The sequence below is a fragment of the Artemia sp. Qi Xiang Cuo genome, chromosome 9 (assembly GCF_049724085.1).
Source record: "Artemia sp. Qi Xiang Cuo chromosome 9, ASM4972408v1, whole genome shotgun sequence".
Taxonomy (NCBI): domain Eukaryota; kingdom Metazoa; phylum Arthropoda; class Branchiopoda; order Anostraca; family Artemiidae; genus Artemia; species Artemia sp. Qi Xiang Cuo.
In genome coordinates this window covers 58,498,022-58,513,327 of record NC_142802.1, presented here as the reverse complement: position 1 = coordinate 58,513,327, position 15,306 = coordinate 58,498,022, and the positions used below count along the sequence as shown (strand labels likewise).

The window sequence follows — 15,306 nt, the reverse complement described above, 5'->3', positions numbered from 1 at the left end:
GTTGCAGGAACCTGTAGATGTCGCCAGGTAGTATTGACAGGAGTTCGTTGCACAATTCATTAGTGGATCATCACATCCTACACGTATACAGGACAGTTGAATATCACACACTAATAGACCCTAGTGGTGGATGCAGGCTCATCCCACTGCGTCCTCCATGGCTTGTTCCTCCAGTCATGGTCAACGCCAGTCTTGAAGCTGTTAACTGAAGCTGCGGAAACAGTTGAATCGCTCAGTGAATTCCACAACGGAACAACGCGATTGGTGAAGAAGTTGTATTTCTCACGCTTTCTGCTGAATCTTTGGCGGAGTTTTATGGGGTTACCTCGCGCTCTGCTAGACTGGTCCTGTTCGAGAATGGGCTTGATAACACTGCTGTTCATCAACTTATATGCCAAAATTACGTCCCCCCTTTTTCTACGGTAGGTCAGAGTTTGCAAATCAAGCTTTTCTAGGCGTTGCTCATATGGGATTTGTTGGTTGGCAAATGGGAGCCTAGTAGCTCTTCTCTGGACTTTTTCAAGCAACTCTGCATCGCATTTGAAGTGGGGGTTTGCAACTGCCATCCCAAACTCAAGATGAGGGCGGACAAGGGCTGTGTAAAGCTTCTTAATGACCCTGGGGTGGCGACTAGTCACTGATCGCTTGATTAGGCCTAGGATCTTGTTTGCCTTTGCGGCTTGAGTTCGGCAGTGACTATGGAACTTCAGCTTATTATCTATGATTACCCCGAGATCACGTTCTTCCTCTGCGCTTTGGATGGGTGTTATAGCACCAGTAGAGTCCAACATATGGTAGCTATGGCAAGGGTTGTTCAGTCCAAGATGTAAAACTTTACATTTGCTTGGGTTAAACTCTAGTGTCCAAGTTGAGGCCCATTGGCAGAGGTTTGTTAAGTCTTGTTGCAGGGCATTGCAGTCTTCGTCAGAAGCGGCAGGTCCAAAGAGTTTGGAATCGTCTGCATATAGTTCCAGCAGATTCTGGACAACCTCAGGAGCATCATTAATGTAGAGGTTGAATAAAGTCGGGCCCAACTTAGTTCCCTGTGGCACACCACTTCTGACATTTACTGGTGCCGAGTACACGAGGTTTCCGTTGTGGTCGTAGACTGCAGCAATCTGGATTCTATCAGACAGAAAGCTATGGATCCACTGGGCTACGTCTACATCAATGTGATATGCTGACAGTTTAATCATCAGGTACCGGTGGGACATTTTATCGAAGGCTTTTGCCTGGTCCAGTAGGAACACGTCTACAGGGGATCCCGATTCGATAACCTCAGTGATTGATTCATAAGCTTGGATCAGGTTCGTTTCAATGGACATTCCTTTTCTAAAGCCATGTTGGCCGCTGTAAAGGAGACCATTCCTTGTCATGTGAGCTATAACGGCATCATTGACAATTCCTTCAATCAGCTTAGCAACGACTGAGGTAAGGCTTATGGGCCGGTAGTTCTCTGGCTGACTTCTGGAACCTTTCTTAAATATTGGAGTTATTGTTGCTGTACGCCAATCAGGTGGTAGTTTCTTTGTCTTCAAAGACAGATTATACAAGGAGCAGAGCGGTTCGGTGACTATATCAGAGATTTCTTTGAGCAGCCTGGGATGGATGCCGTCTGGTCCTTTGGCTTTGTTAGGGTCCAGCTTTGATAGTCTTTTCTTAACCTCTTCAGTCGTGATGATGAGTTTCGGCATAAGATGTTCGATATGTCTGGGGTCAGGACATGAGGGTTCAGCTGATGAGTCTGAGGAGAAGTTCGAAGCGAAGGTAGTGTTAAGCAAGTTTGCTATAGCTTCTGGGTCTTCCAACTTTTTCCCTTCAGCGTTGAATAAGAATGGTATTGATCGCCTGTTCTTATCTTTCTTGGACACATACCTCCAAAATCGTTTAGGGTTTTCCTTTATACTAAAGGCTATCTTCTCCTCATATTCTGCCATAAAATGCCTAGTTAGATGTCTCAACTTATTCCTGGCTCTGGCATAATGCTCCCAGTGTCGTGTGCATACACACTTCTTGTACTTCGAAAGTGCCTTTTTCTTCCTGTTCATGGCTCTTTTAATGGGTCGATCTATGTGAGGCAGTGTTCTAGGTGCCTTGACAAAAGACGTTGAAGTACAAAGCTGCTCAACATGGAGGACGGCGTTCTTGAAATTTAGCCAGGCTTGCTCTATATCATCACTGTTAGTCACTTGATCCCATGCAACCGCCTGTAGTATGTCCCTGATCCTGCTGTAGTCGGTATACGTTCGTTTGGTGCAGTTGTTTGGTGGTTGACTTATTAGCAAGTCATGGGAAATACAGAGGTGATCGCTAGCGCCAATGGGGGGCAGGTAATCAGTATTCACTAGCAGTCCTGGGTTGTTAGTGATTGTCAAGTCTAGTAGAGATGGTATCTGGTTGTTTTTGTAACGGGTTGGCTGATCAATTAATTGGTACAGATTATTGTTGCCTAAATATTCCACAAACGGGTTAGTTGCAGTTGAACTTTGATGGTAACCTGCTCCATCCACCCACAAAATATCAGGCATATTTAGATCTCCAATTAAAATAAAATCTTGGTTACAATGCTTAGATGCATGATCAGCTAATTGAGTAAGAGCCCCATAAGAGGCAGCGGCATCTGGGCTGCTTGGGCTTCTATAAACGCATCCTATTAGAAGTGGCTTCCCCCCAATAACAATATTAACAAAAACACTCTCAACCCATGGGGACTAATCATGATTCAAAGTCAAATCTCTGACCTGTAATACATCCTTCACATAAACAGCAACGCCTCTTCTGGGGTGAGTTGAGAGATTCGAGAACAGGCGATATCCGGGGATCATGATATGATCATCTTCCAGTGGGGTAGTAGAGTTCTTGGGGGTCAGCTCGCAGATACACAACACATCGTTTTCTTCAGCAGTAGTTGTAAGTTTTAGTTCAGGAAGCTTATTTGTCACTGTATCAATGTTCGTGTAAAAAAGCTTCAATAATTTCTTTTGACTAGTCTGTGGAGGGTTACTATAATGTATCACTTTTGGCAAACTCTTGAAACTAATGTCTGATGAGCTAGGGCTCGAGCATGAATGGAAAGCACAACTATTATTGCCACTATTAAATCAATCACTATCATCGACACTACTACAACTGTGGAAACTATTTACATATGGGCTATCCTCAGCAGGCAGTGGGCACATTAGTGCTCCGTCGCTGCCCCGTTTTTTGAAGTTTGGATTTGTTTTCGTTTCTCCCTTTCCGCCTTTGTGCGGTCAAAGTGAAACTGCACAGCACCCTTCAGCTCCCTCGACTTAGTCACAATCTCCTTTTTTATCTTGTAGTTATCAGTGAGGAAGAGGACAGGTCTAGGTCGGTCACCTGGTTTTGGTGGATTGTTCCCGAGCCGCTGCGGCTTCAAGATTTTGACAGAGGGCAGATTGTATGACTGGGCAAGATGATCCTGAATAAACATCAGAATATCAGCTGCCTCTTCACATGATTCAGGAACTCCGTAAACTACGATGTTGAGCTGCCTTTTCTGTCTCTCTCTGTCCTCACGGATGATCCGTCTAACATCACTTTCAAAGTTCTTGGTAGTATCGCTCTGACACCGGTTCAGCCTGCTAGTAACTATATCTTCTAATTTGGATTCAACTTCTGCTAGGGTGCACGTGCCTGCGATCTCACTTTCCAAGTTAGAGATTTTGCTGTTAATGTTCCCCAGTTCTTGTTTAAGATCTTGCTGAAACTGATCCAGAGAAGAGGTCACAGCTTTTGAAACGGTAGCTTCGATAAGCTTTTGTGTAGCATTTGAGCCAAGGCTGCTATTCCCAGTAACCTTACACACAGGACAGAACCACTCACAGGTGAGGCTGTCAGTCATTTTGCAAAATAGTTGGTATTCTGATTTTGAGATTCCAACGCAATCTATGCACAGCCACTTATCACAACCATCACAAGACAAAGCTTGGGACTGTCCATCAAGTTCGCGTCTACAGCTACCACACTCATCTTCATTTTTCTTTGGGCTTACCCGGGTTCTCTTGTTTGTTGACACTTTCGGCGGCATTTTCTTCTATTTCTTCGCTGAGAACTCGGCTGAGAACAAAACCACAGTACAACGCCAAGCGATCAAAACTTGGCGCCCGGGTTAAAATTTAAAAAGGCACGTGGGTGGGCGGTCACGTAGGCACTTTTATCGCGAGCTTAAGTTCGATAATTGCACAGGATTCGATGAAAAGAATAGTCAAAACTGATCAGCAAGTATATAAAATAGTCTATGTCCTATTTAATTTTCCAAAAAACTGTTCTAAGATTTCACTTGATCCACTCTCAAGGACGCCAAGGTCAACACAAAGGATGTAATTTCTACAAGTTACACACCTTCGTATTCTGTGGTCCTGGCGAATAATATGCCAATATGCTTTCTAAATACACTTCTCAGCCAATATATTTTCTAATTTGAAGTTCTTTTTGCCCTGAAAGTTCTTGAGGTAGACAAAATGTGGGAAGTGCAATACTCAAATCACCTATTCCCAGCAGTTTAAGGATTAAATCCCGCTGGTACCAACTCGACCTCTTGTTTGTTTGATATTGCTCCCTTCTGCACAAATTATCACCAAAAGTACGCAGAACAAATCATCACCAAAAATACGCAGAAAACGGAAGGCCAACTAGCCTTGAGTTGCTGGCCTCAGCTCCTCAATATAAGTTGGACATTGACACTTATCATTGTCTCAGTATTATTGATAATCTTGCTTCAAGTGGCATAAAAACTTACTTTCAGTACATTCCTAGCCACTCTGGCATAAGTGGTAATCATCAGGTTGATGAAATAGCAAAAAATGCTATAAATATTGACCAGCCAAGTGGGAGACCAATCCCAATTAGAGATATTTACCGATGGAGGCTATCAGATATTAATTTTAATAAGATTAATCCTATCCTTTCCCCCTTTCCCAATAAGTATCTTTCTAAAATTTATCATAGAATTCGTTCTGGAACAAATGGACTAAATTTCCTTGCATTCTCATATAAGCTTTCTAATTCAAGTGGTTCAATTACCCCTGTCCCCTCTTTGCAGGCATTGTAATATGGATAATGAAACAATTGACCATTGCCTATTTGAATGTAATATGCTGACGTCTGCACAACATACCTTGCTTTCTAAACTGTTAAAATACTTCAAACACCACAAGATCCCACTATCAGCCAAGAGCCTAGCCAACTATACCTGCACACAGAGTATAGAAATCGACATCTATCATCTTATATTTGAACTCCTAGAGTCGAAAGATCTGCTGAAAGATATCTGAATATATCTAATAAATATGAGGCAATCAAGCCAGTAGCTCTGTAGCCCACAGAGTGAAGCAAAAGGAAAAGGGCTAAATAGTGTTACTGAAAAGCCCGCCTGCTGTTAAATAGAAGAAGAAGATCGCTCCATTCTTGAAGTGTGTCTCTACTGATGCTTCGTACTGGTAAAATTTCACTGACATCACAACTCTCTTGCCAAATCCTGAGCCTTCAGGATAGACTACAAAACAAGCAGGACACCTTGGGATTTTTCTTGATCTATCAACGTTTTTATATGTTGTAAACACATAAACAGTGTTTTTCTTAATCCTTATTTTGTACATTTGTACTTCTTTCTTCTACTTTTAAAGTTTTGCTCCATTATTTCTACTAAATAACTGAGCTTTCTATCAAAAGGCATGTTAGGTTCTGTCCCAAGTATGGTTACCACTTGTCCCATCTATAGAGTCCCATTCCATACTTGGGACAAGATGGGGGTTGTGAAAATAATGCCTTTCCTTAAAAACGGATTGAGCTTCCGGTTTTAAACCTTGGGGATAACTTGCTTAGCTAATGCAAAAGCTGTTGAGAAATTTTTGTTTCCTCATCACAAAACATGAGGGGGTTGGAGGCAAACACAAACAAACATTTTTCCAAGTATGGAGACTCACCCCTATATTGTGATGATAACAGTTTAAGGATTCACAAGGGATGGATCAGGCATGGACCCTATAAGCCTAAATTAGGACGCTTTTTCTTCCATCCTACCAAATTTGGCTGATATCTGACCACCCTTTTGGGTAGTTGGTGTGATAACAAAGTTGGATTGGGTACCCTGACAGAGGTCACATTGAATGCTTCCACAGAGGTTGGATTGGATACAGACATATGACCTTCATAAATAGGACTCTAGGTCTTATTTCTTGTCAACTTTGGTTCATAACCAAAAACCTTTTCTGGCAAGTTTTCTTATGACAAGAATTTAGGGACGCCTCTCCCCACACAATATAAGTTACATCAGGTATGGATCCCTTCCTCAGAAGATACAATTCAAATTTTTCACCAAGTTTGGTTGAGATCTGGGAACATCTTATGTCAGTGTTTTTATTACAAGAATTTAGATACCAGAATTGATGATTACATAAAAAAAAAAAAAAAAAAGAAATGTTCCACATAAGCCCTATATTTTATGATCCACACTAAGTTAGTTTTCTTTTGGAGCAAGAACAGTTTCTTTTTGCGCTATGTTATACTGTTTATTAGGCTAACAAAATGGATTTTCTTCTGAAAACTACTGGACATTTTACAACTTTCAAAAGAACTGTTTTCTGCTCTTTGTTCATGGTATCCATATTAGAAAAAAAATGACTAAATCGTATCTCTTACAGTTTCCTAGCTAAATACCTCTGATAAAAAAAAAGATATGTAAAAGAAGTAGTCCTGCTCTGCAATACAATTATAATCCTCAACTTATTTTGATACCAGCATTAATTTGGATTAGTAAAATATTTGGCAAAGGACCAAAAATCAATGTTTCCACTAGGGATAATTTTGTACCCACCTCATACACCCAAAAATCTTGAAAATTTCATACCGTTCTGAAAAATATCCTGGCAAGACAATTAAGAGAATTATGTCTAAGCCAAACTATAGCCTAGTTACCTGTGTAAAATAGAATTGTTCTCTATGACAGGTAAGAAAATTAGTCTGCTCAATTCTCAAAGTTGGTTTTTATGGTTGACCAATGACAGATGCTATTGAAGAAAACATGTGAGTATATTTGGGTTTGGAAATTATGCTTCATTCCTTTTGACACCATTGTGGATTAATATATCTTTTTCCTCTTCATGATTTTAATGGTCTTTTTCTGACACCAAACCATCCAAAAAAGGGTGGCCGGCGTTTACCCCCCCCCCCCCGGAAAATACCCTCCGTGGAAAATAAGGCTTTTCAAATTTGAAAATTTTATTTGAGTTTATTTTTTTAATTTCCGTAGGGGAAGGAATTTGGTACGTGTGTATTATGCGCCACTCACTCAAGTTTACATTGTCTAAAATTCGAAAACACACCAGTTTTTTCGTTAGTTTCTTCGTCACTGTCCTTTAGAAATAAATTTGGGCTATAGATTTGCACATTAGGGGGGGGAGGGCTAAAGTATAGCGGGTCTGCATGCAAAATTTGTTTGGTACAATTATTCTGCATATCATACAGATAGATAAATAAGTGTATTTTAAAGCCAAATATATGACCATGAACACAGTAAAATAACATAATGAAAGGCTCAAATAACATAAACTTTGATCAGCGATCATCAATAACACTTAAATGAAATGCTACATCCCTCCCTCTCCTTGTGTGCAAATATATAGTCCAAATTGTATATTTCCCATATATTCTGTCACTTGTCTTTTGTCTTGTCTCATGCTAAGCTGAAAAAAAAACTAACGAATAAACCGGTTTTGTTCTCGAGTTTTACATAGCGTAAACATGAGCGAGTTGCCCATAATACACAAGTACCAAAACTTCTTCCCCCTACGGAAAATAAAAAAATGAAATAAAAGTCTCAAATTTGAAAAGCCTTATTTTCCACGGGGGGGGGGGGTATTTTCCGCAGGGGGGGGGTTGCAAACGCCTAGAACCCGAATAGAGATGTATTCATGAATGTATTTTTTTAAAATAAAGAAAATTGCTGAAAGTTTGATGCTAGAGAAATCTGAGTAACATGTTTCTGAATGAAGAAAGAAGGGGGAACAAAACAAAAAGTCAATCCCAACAGAAAAGTAAAAACGCTGAGTATGTTGAAGCCTGACTTGGTGAATTTGTTGAATAAATAAAGTTCTACTACTCCTATGGTGGAAAACCCCAGCCTTTCTTCTTTTAGTGTATAGTAGCCAACTATAGTCTATATATTTAGAGCGTTAAATGTTAAAACCCTGATGTTTCAATTTTTTATTTACAGGCTTTAAATAATAAAAGCTCATTGTTAGCCTCTAAACATAGCAAAGATGCACTAAGAGCAGTGGAGCAAAAAGAAACATAAAAAACGAAAATAATATTGCCAAAAGTAACGCACAAATACTGACAATTTAACTTTTAAATACTTAATCAACAAGGTTCAATTGCTGTGAGATTATCAACTTTCGACTCCGGGCACTTGTTAAAATTACATCAGTGCAGAATCAACAATTCTATTGCAGCAGTCGCAGTCAACAAAATCTATGTAATAGTTCGCTCAAAAGTTGACAAATCTAAAAAAAAAGGACTGTACCAATGGCAAATATAACTATTACTTAGGGATACTGAGGAAATACTCAGTATCCCTACGCAAATATAACAAATAAGGATATTGAGGAAATACCGTACTCGCAAAACAAAGAACAATGGTTGGACTTGTTTTTTTCTTATCAGAGGCAGAAAAAAGTTTCCAAAAGTGTGTAATAAGCAACATATGTAGTGCGAAAAACCCATTAAATATCTAAAAAAGGCTGTTGAACATCTAAAAAAAGCTGAACATGCTATGGAATTTTTGTTTCTTAATTTATTCTTTTCTTGTTTATTTGTTGATTGAAGTGTCAGTTTATTCCCTGTTAATATGTGGATTTTTATTTATCTGTTATTGTGCCTAAAATTTTGCTTACAGCTCGTTCAAAAAGGTATAGACCCAAACCAGTGTAATAGGCCTAATTAAGTTTATTATGTATTATTCTTGCAGATGAATTAAAACCCGAGATTCAACCACCACCAGTGAAAACTGATGGAGAGATCGAGTATCATGGTCTCTGTGCTCTTGCAGCTGTAAGTTTGAACCTACCAACAGACTCTCGACAAATCTGTGCTGCTGCAATTAAACGATCTGGAACGCATATCCCTCATCATCAGTTCGCAACATTGTTGCATAAATTTGCAGCTCAAAATCTAATCAGGTTAGATTACTTGGTTAAAAGTTCAAGGGAGACCTTCAAGTTTGGAGACAAATTACTCTTGAAGGGAAATGAAAAAAAATCACACTATCTGGGATTTCTTATTATAGATCTTAAGTTATTTACTACTCTTACCAGGGGCTTGGTTTTTTTTTGGGGGGGGGCAATTGTCCCCACAATAATGTGGAGAAAAAAAATTATTATATATCCCGTGCCCCTTGACTATCTAGATATGGACCCCTCTTTCCGCCTCCCCCCCATAAAAATGCTGGAGATTCGCCCCTGACTCTTACTGCTACTAAGGACTCACTGCAGCACCATCCCGCCTAAGGTGAACACAGTTGCGTACACTCCTCCTCCACTGCAATTTATTCAAAGCTTCACTCTTCACCTCCTCCCATGAAGTTTTGATTTCCTTCAATTCCTTTCTTACCATCTCTTCCCAATCCATTTTGGGACGACTTTATATTTGTCTGGTCCTAGATAGATGGCCAAGAAGCACAATCTTTGGAAATATGTCATCTTTCATCTATAAAAAGTGTTTTACCCATCTCAGCATAGCCCGAGAAAGAGGAATCGAACCACATTTCTTGCGTGGCATGTTTTTTAAAATGCGTTTAGTCAAATTACTACTACTGACAACTCACCGCAGCGCCAAGCCATCCGTTAGCAAAACGGGTCACTAAAACTATCTTTAGACAACTCCTCTGGAAAACATACAATCGATATTCTACCTTTTGAATCACCCAAACTTCAGAACTTTACTCAACCACTATCATTACCCAAATATTCTAATCTTGGTTTGCAGACTTATCTTCCTGTTCTTCCAAACTTCTTTCAACTGTGAAAAAACACCATGGACCTTTGCTATTGAACCTTTTACATCATCACAGAATCACAATCTTTACTAATAATACTACCCAGGTAAGTAGCTATCTACATGATCAATCTTCTCGTTACCCAATATCATGTCTTCACCTTCCTTTATTCCTAGTCTTAGTAGCATAGTCTTCTTAAAATTAATATTAAAATCTGTTCTTGGTCCCTGACCTCTCAAATCCTTCAAAAAATCATTTACTTCGCGAACATTTTTCTCTAGGGCATTCAAATCATCTGCCTAATCTAAGTCTAAGAGAGTTTTACCTTGCCATTTAATTGCATGCTCTCCCATAGCATTTGAAGTGTTCCTCATGATAAAGTACCGAACCAGGTGCTAACCTCACTTTCTACCTTAACCACAGTAACGTTGTTCTTTTACACGGCATCGATCACTTTAGTGTGCTTAAGTGGACCTTCATACCAAGATAGAATCTTCTCTAGAGCCTTCTGTTGGCTGAATCAAGTTCCCGCTGATAATTCATAAACTTAGGACTAAAGGGGTCTTATGAATTAAGCGCTTCTCAGTTATCAGAAAATTTGGCCCACTCAACCTCTCCCCTTCCTTAAACCTCATTCATTTTTCCTTAAAAATTTATCTACAACATCTATTAGTCTAATGAGTATCACTATGTCAAGTGATTTGCTTCCTAGAGAAACTGACCTAATGCCTCTATAATTGCCACACTCATTCTTGTCCCCTTTCTCAAAATGGAGTTGAAGCAAAGTTTTCCTAAAATTTACTAGGTACTTCCCCTCTTTTAAAAAATCATATACATAATCTGAAGTACTTTATGTCTTCTTTGTAGCAACTATATTTCAAAAAAATGATTTACCACACTGCCAGAACCTGAGGCCTCGTTAAGTTATGCGTAGTTTTTAAGGCATACAAAGGCCTTAACAAAGCATTAAACGTCCATGTTTTGAATTTTTCGAACAAGACATTTTTCGAAAACTTGTAATCTAGTGCTTTTTTGCTTTTGGTTCAAACTTGTGAATTATGGTGCGAAATTTTGTATCAAACAGTTCGTGAATGAACTGTAAGTAAGGAGCGACCCGGCTTGATAGTAACCGAAACTCTAAAAAACGGAATTTTTATGCTAGGGTATGAATAAAAATAATTGAATCTTCATGTCTCTTTCAAATATATCAGTTTCATCAAGTTTAGTCTTACCCATCAAAAGTTACGAGCCTGAAAAAAAATTGCCTTATTTTTGAAACAAGGGGGGCACACCCCCTTAAATTGATATAACCTTGATGAAAATCAAACCATCAGATTCAGCGTATCAGAAAACCTAATGTAGAGGTCCCACGCTCCTATCTGCAAGAATTTGGAATTTGTATTTTTTGCCAGAAAAAAGATCACAGATGCGTGTTTATTTGTTCTTGTTTTTTTTGTTTTTTTTTCTAGGGGTGGTCGTATCGATCCAGGGGTCCTAGAATATCACGAGAGGGCTTATTTGAACGGAAATTAAAATTCCTAGTGCCATTTTTAAGTGACAAAAATTGAAGGGCAACTAGGCCCCCTCAGTAGAATGGCCCCTATTGATCCGAACCCCACACCATATATGGGCATAGAATACTGACAGGACATAATTTATTCAAGGATTATCGATCGAGTCTAATGGGGGTCAAGGTCAATCGATCTGTTGTCGTTTGGCCACGTGTAATGACACGAGGGGTGATTTACATAATCGATGGGGGAATTATTGGTTCAAGAAGGGGGAATTAAGAAACAAACATGTCTTCATTGTTGTTTGGCTAGCCTAACCTGAGAAATTGATTTACATTATCGCTAGGGGTAATTATTGATTCACGAAGGGTAATTAAGAAACAAACATGGCTTCATTGTTGTTTGGCTAGCCTAACCTGAGAAATTGATTTACTTAATCGCTAGGGGGAATTATTGGTTCACGAAGGGGGAATTATGAAACAATATGGTTTCTTTAATCTTTAGGCCTGAGGGATTTATTTATTATTGTTGTTTTGGGCAAGTGCATGCTAGGGATGAATGTCAAGGTGTCCTGGAATAGGAAACCGGAAGTACATGCATCCTTCTCAGGCAATAAGCGAGTCAGATACATCCTCCTTCTCAGCCAATCAGAGACTTGCTTACATATGATTTTCCCCATTACATAACAATTCGCCCTTGAGATTTCGTATATAACGGGCATGCAATGTGATTAAATTATCAGAAAGTATTGTGACACAATGGATAGAACACTTGAAATTATTGATGAACTTGAAGCCTTGGCATCCACAATTAGCAATGTGAGTACATTTTCATTTTTTATTTTCAAAATAAATTTATTTTCATTGGTCACCCTCTAGTATATTCGGGTACCCCCCCCCATATACAAACGCCACTATATGATGTTTATACTCGATAAAAAGCGTAAAATACGCTCTTTTTTCGTTACGTAAACCCCATCCTTCCTTCCCCCCCCCTCTGTTACGACTTTAATTCTGTTTTTGATAAATTCCGTATCTTATCTAAAAGCAACTGTCAACTTTCTGTCATTCCCTTAATATACTGTTTTCACCGCTATGGCTTGACTTATAGATTTCTCGCAACGATTTAAATAGCTGATAATTACTGACACCCTTTAAAGTACATCCGGCTTTGGTAAATATACAAGAATTTGGATATCGGCTTAACCAAAAGGTTTCTCTGAGAAGACTAGTTTTTCCCAACGAATTAAAAAACAGTTTCGTGTTTATAGATAGAGTATTGTTAATTAAACTTTTGTCCTTACACGCCTTGCTTAATTAAATGTGTTTTGGAAGAAAGTACATGTGTTATTTCAAAAATTATGGCAAAGAACTATTATCAGGACAGGAGTGAAAGGTGGGGGGGGGGGGGTTGGGGAGGGTTTGAAAATACCACAAGTCTAAAACCACCATTGTAAGGTGAAAACAAAACTGTTTCTTTGCGGGAAAAGTAAGGGGAGTGGGTTTAATAAAAAGATACATTGCTGTATTATGCGTAAATTGAATAGCATTTTTACCTATGATCGCAAATTTTAGGCATATAAGCTATGTGTTAACAATCTTTTTATCTTATTTAAAGCCTATAGACCGGAATATTTAAATGGTAAAAATATAAACATTGATATCTATCCTAAGACTACATACTACTGTTTGTCAAGATTAATTTTTTCACATGCTGTGCAATAAAAACGTTTGATTTCTGAGCCAACTATATTTCTCGTAAATTTTACTTTTTGCTTTGCTTTTGGGTTTAGGGGGAGGGGGCTTCTTTGCGATAAATGCTTTCTAGACAAAATAATGGCTAGGGGGGTTTCTTAGTGATAAATTCTTTTCTAAACAAAATTATATGGATGATGATACTAACTTTCTTTCTGTAAAAAAAGGGTAAATTATTTTGAAACTAATTTTTTCTCTTCTTTTTAAGGCAAATTGTGAAGAATGCCTGTTGCCACCACCCGCTAAGAAACCAAGAGTGGACGAGACAAGACCATCCATTATTAAGTACGCTGGCTCGACCCCAAAACAAGTGCAACCATCTATGCAGACAACAATGCACTCAGGACAAAAACTAAAGAGTAAATGGACAGCTGCTTTCTATGGACTGCCTGTCCCGACTACACAAGGCCCACCACCGATGGTGCAACAAGTTTCGCCTGGGCCTTCGGGCATTCAAATACTGCCCTCGGACTTTGCAAATGTAAGCATTTTTTTCCTACCTATCATATGGAAATATCTATCAATTTCTTCCAACTTTTATAGGCCTTTTCTACATGCACCATTTTCGAACACTGCGTAAAAGTATATCTCAGCGGGATATTGAAAGATTTTTTCTCCTCAAAGGAAATATAATGTTCTCCCTTTTGAATCATGTCAAGTGCATGCATTCACCCTTTTGCTAAATTAGATTAGTGAAGCCAAAAAAAAAAATGCTCTATATTCTGGTCTAAGTAAGGTTAGGTAATTTCTATCGTGATATAAACGAAAGGTTAATCTTGTTTCCACAAATTTCTTAAAAAACGACTTTCTATCGGAATGAGTTGTGTATCATGACAGGAGATGGCTATCCTTTTCAAATCATGTTTTTTGTTTTATTTTTATTTCCAGAGCAGATAAAGAGTATTAATATGAAATTTTATTTGGAGGGATTGTTTGAACAATATCAAATTGCCGTCTTCTATGTCATGTGAAGTTTTAGACTGTAAATATCTTATACTAATATACGATATGCCGCGGGTCCGAGAAGCGCTGTGGGAGGTGCTGCGAGGCCGATAAGAGCCGCAGAATGCGCTGAAGACCCAGGACGTACCGCGGTATGCGCTGCAAAGATGCGCTGCGGTGAAGCGCCGCGAAAAAAAAAAATTGAACACTGAAAATAAACAAACAAATTGTTGCCATATATGTCATATCTTAGATTGTCGTTAAGTTGGAACTTTCAGTTGAATTAACCAAATGTTATTATGCAATAATAATTCAAATTTTAACAGTGGGGGTGTTTTGAAAACTTTGAAAATCAGCTATTTTTTCATTTAAGGACTTCCCTGATTCCGTGCTTACCATCTCCCACCTGCTCTGCAATTGGTGAAGAAGAGAATATACATCATGAGATCTAAAATCATAAAGAATTGGCTATCAAATACTTTCCTGCTCATTACATAGAAATACTCTTTAATAGGGATGATCTGTTCAGTGATTTTTTTTTAAATGTTGATAATAGCACAGTTGAGCAGGGTAATGTAGATAATTCAGATTCGGACTTAGCATTGCTAAGTCCAAATACTATGCAGCTTTTGGATGATTTTGTCGGTGAATTGAGGGGAAACCCTTCCCCCTCAGATTACATGAACATTTCCCCACTTCAATTGAATGAAGCGGCTTCCCATAGCCCTATTATTGAACAACTTGGGAGAGGGGGTAATACACAAGAGGGGGAGGGGGGTACAACTTTTCCCGATTTTCAATTGACCAACAGAATTTTAAATGCAATAGTTGTTTACACTGCGACGTTTGGTGACCCTTTTAATACACTTATGGGGGGAAAATTTGTTTTTGACCCTGTAGAAATTGTGCACAACTATGTAGATAAAATTCGTGCACTTCTGGAGAACCAAATTCAGCTGTGGGGGAGGGAATCAATTAAGGTCTCTATTGTTCTAAAAGTGTTCTATTTAAATGAGGGGAAAAGTGAAGTTTATTATCATTATGTACATTCCGAGATGCGTTTGGTTTATTCGAATTTAGAAAATTT

General features: G+C 38.7%; 1 protein-coding gene across 1 annotated transcript in view; it reads left to right on the top strand.

The window, feature by feature from the left end:
* Positions 1 to 15,306, top strand: part of Mettl3 (methyltransferase like 3) — a 133,472-nt gene that overhangs the window by 10,519 nt on the left and 107,647 nt on the right. Inside the window, exon 2 of the mRNA XM_089094780.1 lies at positions 8,987 to 9,197. Coding sequence (XP_088950906.1) covers positions 8,987 to 9,197 — 211 coding nt within the window. The remainder of the gene's footprint in view (positions 1 to 8,986; positions 9,198 to 15,306) is intronic.